The sequence below is a fragment of the Limulus polyphemus genome, unplaced genomic scaffold (genome assembly GCF_000517525.1).
Source record: "Limulus polyphemus unplaced genomic scaffold, Limulus_polyphemus-2.1.2 Scaffold315, whole genome shotgun sequence".
Taxonomy (NCBI): domain Eukaryota; kingdom Metazoa; phylum Arthropoda; class Merostomata; order Xiphosura; family Limulidae; genus Limulus; species Limulus polyphemus.
In genome coordinates this window covers 374,958-389,961 of record NW_013665925.1, presented here as the reverse complement: position 1 = coordinate 389,961, position 15,004 = coordinate 374,958, and the positions used below count along the sequence as shown (strand labels likewise).

Sequence of the window (15,004 nt, the reverse complement as noted above, 5' to 3'; positions counted from 1 at the left end):
TACAACGTTTCGACAAGGTTTTGTCATCATCACTTGTCATCAAAACCTTGTCGAAACGTTGTACATTTGCTGTTATGTTAAACTTATATTAAAGTTTTTCTTCATTACTCATTCAAGCCGTCTCCAGTCATTATTAATTACAATCATGCTTCACCAGCTTAGAAAAGACTAATTTATAGCAGGCTAGGAATGGAGTAAATGTAATATGTTATTTTATAACACTTTTGTGAGAGTTTTTACTTAATATTGTCCAGTAATATACTTGTTATGGATTTTACCTAATATAATTCTTTTTCTTGTAGAACTGTGACAGAAGTTAAACAAAGCTTTGTCCCATTGTTTTGATAAACTCAGATAATTTACTGACTGCTTCATTGTTAACCTAAGATGGATTATGTTAATATCTGGTTTGCATAGATAAAAACAACAAGTTTTTGTTTCTTAATTGACTTATATAAATGAAAACGATTATTTTTTTTTACTAACTACTGACTAACCTAAGGGGAAAAAATGTTTAATCACATTGCAATAACCCTGTATATATTCACCTTAAATCTCAGAACCTGAAACTAAAATTTTGCTAGTGTCAGATGAAAGATGGATGGTGTAATGTAGGCCTAATAGTTTCTGATATCAAACAAGCTCATGCGGACGTATTTGGAAATATACGTGAGTATATATATATATAAATATTTAAAAGTATTATTAACTATTAGAGCTAGTGAGGAGCTTCAAATTTTATTCAGTGGGTACAAGTAGTCTATTCAACATAGTGACAGTGTTTGTTTATTATTATTACTTACTGCTCTCGTGTCTCATATCTTTGGTCTCAAAATAGAGCTTTAATGGATTCACAAAGCACAAGCATTGTCTCAAAACCAAGAGAGAGAAAAAAGTCCATAAAAACCCTCTAAACCTGAGATTTACGCTGTTGAAACTCCAATAACACAGAGCGAAAAATAACAAATTAAACAAAATTTTAATTATTGTTAAAACACTTCTACAACCTAAATTGGTCTTGTTTTTAATAATTTTCATTGATTTGTTTATTTGGTTCATGCACGTTCATATCGACAATATTTACATGTGCTTTACCGTTAAAAAGTTAAACCATATTTTTAATTATATGCCAATTCATTATTCTCGGTAGAAATATATGATGATATTTCAATTAATCAGTTGCTAGCTAAATTTTTGTTTTATTGTTAAACGCTATCTACACTGTGCCAATGACGGGTATCGAAACCCGGTTTTTAGCGTTATGAGCCTTTAGATCAGTCGTTAAGCCACACGGAAAGCAGCTGAATTTGAAACTCAAAAGTTTTATTCCTTACATTTAAATATTTTTGTACGTTATTATAAAACATTATGGTTTCTAGAATCTTTGTTTCAAAACAACAATACATTATTATAAACGAAGTTATAAAATCGTTATAACTTGCAAGAATAGCAATATGTAAGATGAAAGCTAAAAAAAAAAAGTTATTGTTCATTTCAAAGCTTAATAATGAATAATAACCAGTTATTTATTTGTGAATACAACATTTTGACTCAAGAGGATTAACCGTTTCAAATTCTCTTGAATAAACCTGTCACATATTTCTTGTAAAAAAAAAAAGGTCCAAATGTTCTCCATCATTTATATATATATATATATACCCCTAACCTCACATTTCATAGCTAATTGAGATAAATAAATTTTGCGAAACCAAATTTTGACCAACAAAGGCAGAAAAGTACAGTCGAGACAGTAAATTCCTTTGTGTGCCAATCAAAAATTAAGATCATTCATGAAATGAATTCGTGGCGTATTCATAGAATAATTATAGGGGAAAATCAGTTAGATTAACAACTTCTAATATATATATAAAAGCCAGCGCATTTTGCTAACACTACGTCCCAAAAAATTGATGACATGTCGCTTAGCAACACAAGTATAACCTAATATTGTTGTTAGTCTATGTACAGAAATGTAAAATGAAATGTTGTTGATTTCTTAAATTAGAGTCTCTGTTGATTAAAGAGGTTTGTTTCTTATTAAAAACGTTGGTGATATAACAGAAAATAACTTAATTCAGAAACGACTTAAGTTTAAAATGATAATTCTTATGCACTTGGCTCTAGGCTAGATGATCCCAACACTCACTACACTTATAAGGTTTAACGGCACCCCCTCACGGCTCCCTTGCACCACCATCACTAAAATCGTAATGAGCAGACAGTAATCGAACTATTCTATCTAAATAAATGCATTTTGGCTTCTATGATTCCTCCTATTTCGAGAAATCAAGCGTGATGTGACGTGACACACACTGGCTTTCATATAGGTTAGATACTTTAATCCTTATTATAATTTATCTCTTAACATTAAATCATCTTCATCTATTTCCTCTGCTTCTGACTACTTAGAAAATACTTATAAATCATTATCTAAGCAAAACTTTTTTCTTTTCCTAATGTTTCTTTATTAATCACAATTCTACTTGGTTCAATTTTAATTTTAACCAAAACATTTTAATTACAGAGTTTTAAATGATTATGTGGAGTTTTCAGCAGAAAATAAAACTTGCTCGGCATTTTTGACGTCTAATCAATTCACAAATCTGTGCATGGGGATTATTATCAAAACAAAACTCTTGCCTTTGCATTTCCTCTTTTTTAACTATTTTAAAGATCCTGACTAAAATCCTCATCATGAGTGAAAAAAAAATACAATACTTCATTGATGGTTATATCTGGCCTTAGGTGCTTTAGTAAATAAAAAATGAAGAATTGTGTAACATTCTACTTAAAAACATTTCATCAATTTGATTCTCACTTTCATTAATTAATTAATATTATTAATTCCACAATTATATTGAGTTTTACAGGTTTCAGGTTCAGCTGAGACAGGAAAACTCTGAAAAATTTGTTTTCTTATACGAAGCACATTCCTATGCTTCTTGTGCATATAAACACAAAATGATTCAAGTAGTGTAAATGACCATCCACATTTACAGATCACACATTTTATACCAGAGTTTGATTCTTATGAGTGAACTCTATGAATATGATAAAGAAAATCCTTCAATACAATAGACTTCATAACCACGCTGGTATTAGTAATAATAAAACAGCTATTGCTCCGTTTCCATTTGTGTAATAATCATTAATTGGCTACCTAGCTACTGCTACTTAACACTTTTTTTAAGTAAGCCTACATCTATGCGACTCGCTTTGTTGATACTATTGATAGATGTAAATATAATTTGTTTTCTTAATTTTTAAAATAATTAAAGTAACAACAATATGCCAGTTCAGTAACATCTATTGTAAGCTATATTTTTAATGTTTTAATTTAGTTGTTTGCTAGATAGAGCTGATAATAATATAATAATCTAGATATTTCATGGAATTTGGAGAAATCATTGTGTGAAGTAGCCATTGAGAATTCAGTGAGTGATTCAGTTTTATTCTGTAGTGAAATTTATCGCGTCTATTAAGTTAATCGATCAATTACGAAAAGAAATTATTTGGTTTATCTGTAAGTTAGGGGTAGCCCGGCATGGCCTGGTGGTTAGGGCGCTCGACTCCCAGTCATACCGAACATGCTCATCCTTTCAGCCATGGGAGGGGAGGGGGGCAATATAATGTGACGGTCAATCACACTATTCGTTAGTAAAAGAGTAGCCCAATAGTTGGCGGTTGGTGCTGTTGACTAGTCTATCACTGCTAAATTATGGACTGCTAGCGCAGATAGTCCTCTTGTAGCTTTGCGTGAAATTCAAAACCAATCAACCAACCTGTAAGTTAGGCGCACCATTAGTCTCGGTATTTTTGTCCAAACGTTGTTTGATAATATAGGCATACAACTAGTGTGAGCGTAGCCTGTAGCAAATGTTACAGAATAAATAAATTAATTCATTATTGTTACATGGACTGAACCGCCAAACGATAAAATACGTTACAACGGTAATAATAATAATATGATTATACTAACTTATAGTGTTGAATTGGCTAGTCTAACGTCAGTATCATTAGCTTCTTAAAATCAATTACCTTTAACAGTAGTTTATTTGACTGGTTGATTAACCATGACAATATTTCAATGATATTATATCCAAGACCTAATCAATACTGGGTTATATATAATTATAAATTGTACTAATTACCATGTCATCTTTCAGCGCGTTCTAATCGAGGCTGGACCCGCCAGCATTGTCCTTTTGTTTAATTCAAACTATGTTGAACTTTACAAAATATTAAGAATGATATAGATAGCTTGATAGGTAGGCAGATAGATAAATAGACAAAGTTATGTTTTAAAAATTATAATTTAAGTGTAAATCAGGACAATTAGAGGCATCTTGGTCTATCGAGACTGTTCCATCCACTAAACAAAATTGAATTTTAAAAAAAAACACTCTCAAAGTCAGTGCTTATCAATTAAATATTTATAAAGCCTTTCCTTAAACTGAATGTATCCATCACTTCTGAAGGCAGTTCATTCCAAAGATCAATCTCTACTGGAAAAATAAAACTATTTTAGATGAGGACGATTCTAGCCTGGCCAAAATTTATATTTGTGTTTTCTTGTTATACCATTCTCACTATTAAGTACAAAAAAGATGATGCGTCTACACTATCAATTCCCTTAACAATCTTAAACACCTCAATCAGATTTCCTTTAACTCTTCTTTTCTCAAGAGGAAATAATTTGAGAAATCTTAACCTGTCCTTTTATGACAACCTTTCCGCCCTAGTAGCCCCCTTTGAACCTTTTCGAACAATTCAATGGTCTTCTAAGTATAACAGTAAAAACAAAAGTAACCTCTTTAAACTTAAATTCAATATTTGTGTAAATACAACCTAAAATTCTATTTAGCCTACCACCAGCAACAACACATTGCTTGGAAGGCTTAAGAAACGTATCAACCAAAACACCAAGATCCCATTCTTCCATAATATTGTTAAGGTTATTCCGATTAAAATTATACTTATAACTTTAAATTATAAAAACCAGCGTGTGTTGCGTTGTATTTATTATAATCAAAAGCTATCTATTATTTGTTAGTCCAACTCACTAAACAATGAGCCTAAAAATAACATAATTAAGTCAAGTTAATAAAATAATTGCTAAAAATTAGTAGTTTTAATACTAGCAAAAAATCATAAGTTTACTTTATTAATTTAATAAGGTTTTAAATTTCAACTTACTTTCTTACCATTTGGCTCAACAGCCAATATTCTTTTTGACTTGTTCTTTGAGTTTCACAATCTACAAGTCATTGGAGCTAAATTTCTTAACTTATTGTATTGTTCGTCTACTCTGATTCACGATCTGTCAAGTACATGCCTAACTAGGCTTTAAAGTTAACGTTTGCAAATAACATCTTTAATTTGAAAACAAAAATATTTAAAGGAATTGCCAATTATTGTTTATTCATTAAATATTTGTGCAAATTATTTTGAAAATATGGAATATAAAAAAAGGTAGTGACACCTGTAGAATAGGAGATAGTGAAATATAAATCTGCGCAAACTTTAAATTTTTGGCGCTCGTATGATATACTTGAGTCATTATCTCAATTTGTTCAAAGGGAGATAGGAGTTAAAACGTTCGGCATGGTGGTAGAAGAAAGCGAATGTCTTTCTTGAGTGTAGGATCAGATAAAAAATATTGTAACGTTACAAGGTAATTCGACAAAGGGTCTAAAACATTTGATAGGACAGGAGAGATTTCACATATCAAATAACAATGATGCGTTTTTTTGTTTTTAGGTAACTTACATTACGCTAGCCCATAGTCCATCGTTATTTATAACTAAAACTAAAAGTGTCGTTAGGCCTAACATGAACAATATTATAAATAGTAAATCGTGTGACAATGAACTAAATTGGGAGTGCTATTTCTAAAAATAAAACTTAGATGTATGTTTTTATATAGAATTTTGTTATACTTTATTCTTAAGTTCTTACTTTAGAATTTTTTGTTTATTTTTAGTTTTTGCAAAATATAAATATGGATATTAAACAATTGCAAACTAAGTGGAATGGACGAGACTTCAAGTTCTTGTCAGTTGTACTTTATACTACTACTAGTTCTGGTAGAAATTAGTTAATGTTATTGTTACTCCACATATTTAATGTGGAATTAGATGTGACTTGGTAATTATATAATTTAAGGTTTACGAGTTACGTGGAAAAGGTATCATTACCAGTATATTCGTATTGTAAAATAGCTGGCCTAGAGTCTAATTCTAACAGTAATAATCTAATTCCTATTGCCAGTATTGTTGAATATCAGATCAATATTGGTCAGCAGCATAAAGAGTAGATTTTAACATATGAACAACAAAAGACGATTTGATCCTTAAGTTAAAGGTTATCCTATACAACAGACCCCAAATAAGTTAAACCCACCCTTTATTTTAAAACTTCAATTCCTTGTTCTAAACTTTTGTAATGTAAAAGTAATGTGCCGGCCTCCACTATTAGTACTGTTTATATTTCAGCACAAAGAAATTGGAGGCCTTTCTCCTATCAATCCCCCAGGTTATCTTAAAAACTTCAATAAGATGAGTTTTTACCTATTATTAAGAGAAGATAAGTAGCCTTAACCTATCCCCACAACAAAATTTACTGACAGCAAGAGACCATTTATGATTTATTCCTTGAAGGCCGTCCTTGCAGACTTACCCTTGGGAAAGTAAAAATTTAAACCTAACTTTCAGGAAATCATGAAATCCCCCCCCCCCCCTTTAAACTCCCTTAAAAATGCTGGCCTCCACTACTGCTAATGACAACTCATAAGTCAATCACCATGTTAGAAAAATAAAATTGTCTTAACTAGAGATTGGTTTATTGTTTCTAAATCTTAAAGTTAAACATGTTTTCTCATCCTATTATCAGTTCTCCCAGCTAATGTCAACTTTAGTAAGAGCACTTTTTTATCCCCCTTTTGTCAAAATAAATAATGCTGGAATCATACTAGTAGCCCTCATCTTTGCAATAAATTAAAATCCTTTCTTAGATGTAAGGGCCAAAACTATACACTGAATTAACTGTAAAAGTATATTGTTTTACTTTTAATCAGTATGTACAAATACATCCTAAATTCTTTTAGTTTTATTTCTAACAGCGGAGCACCAACAATGACTTTGACTTATCTACTTCTATGCTAAGATCCCTTCTCTTCAGTCACACTGTTGAGTGTGTTTACCGTATATTTTAAACATGTGCTTCAAGTTCAATTCATATGTATTATCTTGCACGTATTATTAAGGGTCATTTGTGAACTAGTTGGCCAACTTACTAATTGAATCGAGTCATTTTGTAGTACCTCAGCATCTTCAGTACAGCTAGAAATACCCAAAAGTTTAATGTCATTAGCAAACTTTAATTTACTAATTATGCCCTATCATTGCCACTGATGTATAGCATAACTCCCAAGCACTGAGGCACACAACACTAATAACAAATGTTCAGTTTCGTTTGACTCCATTTATAACAAGTTTCTGCTCGCTCTCATGTAGCCATCTTTCACTACGATTAACTTATCTTTCCAAAATCCCATCCGATGTGATTTTCTTAACTAATCTTCTACGTGAAATCTTATCAAGAGCATTTTTTAAATTTAGATATACTAAGTCCACACCCTTTTCATCATCATGATAAGAAACATCCTCAGGAAAGGTTAATAGATTTGTAAGGTAAGATTTCTCTCTAATGAATCAATATTGCTCTCCATTATGATGTATTTACATAGTTGATTTTGTAAAGCTGCTTTTATTGGATTTTAGATTTTTCCCACTATAGAAGTAAGACTAACTTATCTATAATTGTATTTCCAATACTCGGGCCTCTTTCCACTATTTACAAAATTAAAAGTAACAAATGTTACTACATAAATGTTAAAAGACTAGTTCAATATTCATATATATATATACATATTACTTTGTTGTATTTAATTTTAGGAAACTTCTGAAAAGTAATTTTTTAAAAAAAATTCTTTAAGATGTAAAACTTAAGAACTTTGCAGAATATTTGGGGTTTAAAATAAGTAAAATGATCTACCATGTCAATGAGCCAATTAAAATGACAGCAAGATACAATGTTACAAGTGATGTCTAATACTGAAAATGACTAGTTTGAAACACCAAAATCTCGAATTTAAAAAATTAATACATTTTAATATTGAAATTGTTGTTCACAAAAGATAAATAGAACACTAAGAAGAAGGAGGAACTTGTATGAACATATCCTTGTGTATTTGTCGAGTAGACTTTCCTGAAGGATCAGTTTTGGGTATTTATCAATATACAGATAGAAATGATTCTGTACTAAAATTAGGAAGAAATAACTAATTAGTAAGTGGTGGAAATAACAGATAGCAGTGGTTTTATTCGACTGCATATATATGTTTTTGCTATAACAAAAATATCACTAAATAAACTGTTCTTTGAGCCTATATATAGGCTTTATCTTTATGATCAGTTTTTGTTTCTAATTTTTTCAAACATTTCTCAAAGGATGGTTTTTCTTGGAAGAGTTTAGTGAATATGGAGAAAAAATTATTGAAAAATGTATAAAAAGTTCATAAGGAAGGAAACTGAAGAAAGAATGAGGTATTAGGATTGACCAGCTGTTGATTGTATTTCATAGTAATTGTACTGGTTCATTCAGTAAGGACAGCCATAAGTCTATGGATTTACAATGCTAAAATAGGGGTTTGATTCCCCTTGGTGGACATGGCTGATAGTCCAATGTGGCTTTGTTATGAGAAAGAACACATACTCATTCAGTAATCTGGTATGTAATATTAATTAGTGTAATCAAAGTGGAAATAATTATTTTTATCAATAAAACTATAGAATATTGACAGAACTAGGTGATTGATTAGGGCCAATTAAAATAATCAGTTAATTGAAATTCCAGTTAAATCCATTAATGTTACAAAAATATCTAACTAATGGAAATTGGAATCTTCAATTATTTCAACTATCTAATTAATTGAAATATTGCCACTAAAATTTCTCCATATTATTTTTGATTAATTGTAAGTTGTTCAGCTTAATTGATTAGTGTTACAACTCAGAAAATAATTAATTAATTGAAATTAGTTTTCCAAGTATAGCTGTTTTCATTATTCCAACCATCCAAATCTCATGGGAGAATAATCAATTAGTTGATTGTAATTTATTAAGGAGCCTAAACAGTTATCAAATTCCACTAATCTTCTAGCTCTACTGACTAATTGTTTGAAAGTGAATGCATTTTTTGGTATACTTGAGTTTTGAATAAGATATTTCTTGCTTTAGCAGCCTCAGAGTGTTTGACAATTCAAGGAGAATTTATAACACACATTTCAAAAAGATACTAAATAGGTATACTCTTTCCCAATTTATTGTTATTGTCATTCCTGAAGTCACGTTGTCTTTATTAATGAAGAGACAGGGATGCTGTTTGTAAAAAAAAATCATTTGATTGTGAAATAGTATTTGATTATATGAATTTAATAAAAATGTCATACATAAATATAATACAAGTCAGCTTTGTGATTGTTTTCCTGTCTTCATGATTGAATATCAGTTTAAAGTATTGTTAAGTAGTATCTGTGTATGATGGCAACATGACACTATGACCTGGAAGTACAAGCTGATATCACAATTGTAGGACAGTTTTAACACGTTCGCTGCCACCAGTAGTGTTAATAAAATTAAACACTCAAGGGGTGATGAGGCCAGAGTGGACATAATGTCCCAAACTCATATACCACAAGAGAAATTTGGCTTAGAAACAAAATTGTCTGTGACCCACCGGTGTGTTACGCGGTACATAACTAAAAGTTGGTTGTGACCCACTGGTGGGGCACATGGCAGCCAACATGTTAAAGCAGTGACAATGGGCCTATTACAACTACAATAATTAGTTTTCATACAGTGAGATGTTCAGACTTAAAACTCAAGACATAACACTGTAGTAACTGTGAATTTTCTAAAAAAGTCAAAGATCATTATGGATATCTTGTACATCATTGTTTTAACTTTAGGTAGGCAGACAGTTATCACTTTGTACTTGAATTTTCATGTTAAAGGTAGATTCTTTATAAATTTCTTAAATTCATGAAAACAGGTTATAAAAGGAAATTCTTACTCTAAGTTAATATATATATATATATATATATATATACATATATTACCTTCCAAAAGTGTTCATTATATTTGATTATTGTATATTACCCTACTGTGCTTAATTAATGGTGAGTTACTATGTACCTCCAGCTTTTAATCACTATACTTTAAAATGTGATAACTTTTTTTTCTTCTCCAGTTAACTGCATGGTGCTGGGTTTTTCATTTTTGTTACAGTAATTGAGAAACATTTTGTATCATACTTAAGTCTGAGGTTAAAGTCTTTCATTAAATATTTTAATGTAAAGTGCAATTTATTTTTGTATCTTACACACCATCAAAAAGCCAGAAACGTTTTACCTGTACACTATAGTATGGTTGGTTTCAATTATTCTAATAAATTATGATACATAAGTAACCAGATGGGGTTAAATTAGTATATATGTATTCTGTAAGCAAGAATGTTTTAACACTATGGTGGACTTGGGATTTTATATTTATACTTCGATGTCGAACTTATCAAAGAATAGCTTAAGCTAGAAACAAATGTGCAACTTTGTATCCAGTAATAAGTTAATCAACAATATATATATATTTGTAACCCTAAGTTAATAAATCAAATGCCACCTTTGATACAGTGCAACTTTTTTTCCTTAAATTTCTCCTGAAATGTTTAAAATTGAAATCTTATAATACCACAATATTTTTCGAAATTAAAACTCCTTTGGGGTGTCATGTTAACATTTATACTGTTTTACATCCTGAAAGGTGTAATACTGCTTGAAGATAAATGATGTGCTAGTTAAATGATTTATTACTGTATCAAAGTTAAAACATCTGTTGTTTCTACAGTGTAATCTCTATAGCTACTACCTATTACACGTTTTGAGGAAAAATTAGAGCAGAAAATACAAATTTCAGCTTGCGTGTTCGAGTAATCACTGATCCACATTTTCGTCTGTCGTGAATTTTCTAAAGTATTACGTGCTGGAACCATTAGCTTCAGTTATTACTCAATTAAGTCTTTATAACAGTCACGTGAAACTGATAACTTTTTCGACTGACCTTACTTTCAGGTTTCAGTTGTTTGTACACTATACATTTAACTTTTAAGAACCACATAAAAAAACTATATAATCAGGGCAAGCTCTAATTTACTGTCCGTATAAATGTGCACAATAAAATGAAAGCCTTTTCCCACCTCCACGTGACTCAACAAAAAGTTTTTGGTTGCTTGGAAATTACGATCTGCTGGTCTATACGTGGCCATACTAAGGTCGTCTATAGGTATTTTCCATCAGGAACAGAAAGGCTTCGCTGGACAACTAATATACTTTTTTTAAAGGATTTTCAGCAGTACACTTTCTAGAGGTGTATACTTAAGTAGAATTGTACGTTCTCGTACTTATCAACGACTTAAATCTATTCACTGAAAATAATTTCGTAACATTTTATCATTAATCGGATAGTCCTACTAAAGGATTTTAGGGTAGAATATTTTTTTTAATTTAAGGGCAGAGTACGAGATCTCAAAATATCAATTTCTAACGAAATATTAAAGTACACCATTTAAAAGGAAGATAAATTTCTACAAAAATCCAAAAATAAACATATAGATATATATACACACTTTCATTTCGTTAAACTCATAAGTGTCCTTAAATTTATATTGTAATGTTTCATGCGTGATTAGTATTTTTTTAAGAGTAAGTCAACAGAATTATGCGTGATAAGGCCTAAAACAAAGAAACACTCGTTATTATTTGAAGATGACATTAATTTTTATAGATATTGAGAGTATCGCTTTCTCTTAGAGACCATAATATTTAGTACAATCAGGAAGTAGGAAAAACCCTCTCGCCGTTAGTACGTCTATCTTATTTTACTTGGGGTCACAAGATTAAGAGAAAACTTGTTCAAAGAGAAATTCCACGAACTCGAACCTTTTAGGACATGCAAAATGTGTAAAGATCGTGGAGCATGTTACATTTTTGGTACATCGCTATAATGAATTGAATTTATAACCCAAAAGACGTTATCCTTTACGGATGTCACTTTTGCTTGAGTAAATAAAAAATATATAATGAAGATGAGCATGAATCAGCGACTTCTATTTCTTCCTCCGTGTCTTCTTCATTATATATATGTGTGTGTGTATTTAATACCTTGTTTATTTTCCAACGTCTCCTCTATCCACAACTTACGTGCATGAGCTAGCGGTGCAGGTCAGTGCACGTCGCACGTGAGAATGTCAATTTTTTGTTATTTCGGAGCGGACATAGTATATACAACAAAGTAACTACGCCACCTATATTCAAGCACACCATTAAATTTTCAAGGTAATTTGAAATCCATGCGTCTAGAAATTGTTCCACGAGATAAAAAATAACACTTGCTTTACTATTTAATTGGTTTAAGTTTAGAAGTGATTATTAAATTAAATATTGTAAAAAAATCTTGCGTAAGAAAATTCAATAAACGCTTTATCGTACTACTGTCGAATTTTCAATAATAGTTTTTTGTTCCCGTTTATGACTTCAATAAATATACATTCATCTATGTAGGTTGTTCAAAAGCTAGTTTTGCACAGAAAATTATCTGTATCCTAGACAGGTTATCTGTTATAAATATATGCCACTTATTATCTAGAATAATTCTGAGATATACATTAATTCGCATTTGTTTTTTCTTATCTTTTAACAGAATTAAAGAATTCCAAATCATTTAAACGTATTGTAATTTTCACTCACCGGACGAAAGAAAGCGGGCTTAAGCAGCTAAGTTTCCTTATGTTTCAATGCCCTAATTTAACGCGGCAAATTTCCAGAGCCGACATTCTCTACTCGCTCTACGTGACTCTAGTCATTCAATACTTACAGCCACTGGATGGTGGCCACGTGCTCCACGAGTACTGCCGTGACAAGGAGTAGGTACAGAGAAACGCTCGTGTAGAATCGCATGTTCCTTATCCATACAGGTGAGGTCGCTTCTGGTGCTAGACACGGGCCTGGCGTAATGTAGCTACGCGGAAGACGGTTCCTAGTAGACTTTAAGCAATCGCTGGTGTTAGCACGATAGAAACGAGATCTTTCACACGTTCGCTAACTCTATGTTTGCGCGCTCTCTGGTTCAAAATTATTATGGTTAAACATTCGTCTACTAATGTATATACTAGATCGAGGCCTGTACATTAGAAGGCGTATATATCCAAAAAACCTGCGTATGCTCATACGTTAAGTTCATACAACACAATTAAGTTATTTGTAAAAATATGAGAATCCGCTAGCAAGATTTACACAGTTCAGTTGTCAATGGTGTAAATCGTCAGAAAAACTTCACCAAATACTTGGTAGAGTCATAAAAGTCATACGTGCATAAAATTCTGTTTCCAAAGCTGGAATCATTTTTGATAGTCCATCTTCGGTGGCAGTTCACGTATTGGTGCTTGTTGTTAAAATGTTGTATTTATTAACCGAATGCAACATAAGGAAAATGACACTTTCCACGGAATGGTTTCGTACATCCAACCGCAGGCAAGCTTTTCGTAGAATACTTAAATCTCAGAATAAATTTGGGGAAAATTTGGACATGATACGTACCACATTTCACAGCGTATAATCCACGTAGCAAGTTTAAATAGGTGGATGAAGAAACATCACTTCATTTATTGTCAGTACTACCAAAAACGCTTTTCGGACACGTAGGTCACGCGAGGATATGGAAAATTAGCTAGGCCTAATTTGTTCTGTGCAGGTATAAAAATACTTTAACACCTCCGGCAAAAGATCACGGGAGAAAAGTGTGGAAATATGCGCGTGCCATTTCCCTGAGGTTTCTTCAGTGATATAAAACAGAATGTTTTCGTTGAAATTAACACCTCTCTGTCCCGCGGTATGTCTACAGGAGCCACAGGTTTGTAAAAGCGAGCCAGCTTGTCGCCGTTCGGCTGCAGCTGCTGGCGAAGCAACGATCCGAACTTCGGAGTAAGCCTTGCTTTGCTGAGGACTTACCGGCACTGGTATTGGTTTGATTTCAATTCACCCGCCTCCAAAAATCTTTCTTTCATTTAGCCAATAGCGAGTTAACACTGAAGGGAGTTCAAGCGCCAATCTTCCAAAACGGAAATCACAGTGACTAATAATGTTATTGTTTTTTTGGGGGGACTTTTTTTTTCTTACACATTTTCGATTGGAGACTCAAGATTAATGGATTAAGGGTGTAATGGATGCTGAAGTTCGAATTCATTAAAAATTGGCTATACGTATTTTAAAAACGATAGAACTTAAATATTGTGAACTAATAATCACGTCAGTCTCCACTAAATAAAGAACAAGACCGGTAACTTCAAGTTGAGTGTATATACTGTTAAGGATACATATGCGTGTAACGTTTTACTAGGTGCTACATCTGAACTGTTTTCTTTTTTCACTTAAGTAGACGCTTTTTATGTAAAAATGACGGCCAAAAAGAAGCTAAATTTAGGAGAAACAAAACATTTAATTGTCATACTGACGTTGCCATTAAGATGTCTTTAATCTCTATACTGTACTTAAAAAGGTTCTTGTTAATAATAAACCGCGAGGTTTTGAAAGCTGAAAATTGAAACTATTTAAGTTTAATGTGTTCCAGTAAAGAGTATAGTAGAGTCAAGCTACGAGGAGACATCAAGATTTATTCAGTGTATCCATATTAACGTCACTCCGCCTGTGTGTAAATTTCAACAGTACAACGTGTTTGGTAATTGAGACCGGATGCTCTAACAGTGAACTCTTTTTTTCTTTTTCTTTTTTTTTTGTCTCGCGTTTAGTACCAGTCATTATCCGCACTAAACAAAGCTATTAATTAATCACTCTATTACGTTTTACTACTGAACAGTAACAGGGTACTTTAAC

The 15,004-nt window shown here is 31.8% G+C and overlaps 1 protein-coding gene across 1 annotated transcript in view; it reads right to left on the bottom strand.

The window, feature by feature from the left end:
• LOC111085296 (protein Wnt-11b-2-like) overlaps nucleotides 1-13,086 on the bottom strand; it is a 23,575-nt gene extending 10,489 nt beyond the window's left edge. The window contains exon 1 of the mRNA XM_022383179.1: nucleotides 12,990-13,086. Coding sequence (XP_022238887.1) covers nucleotides 12,990-13,072 — 83 coding nt within the window. The 5' untranslated portion in view covers nucleotides 13,073-13,086. The remainder of the gene's footprint in view (nucleotides 1-12,989) is intronic.
• Nucleotides 13,087-15,004: the final 1,918 nt, after the last annotated feature.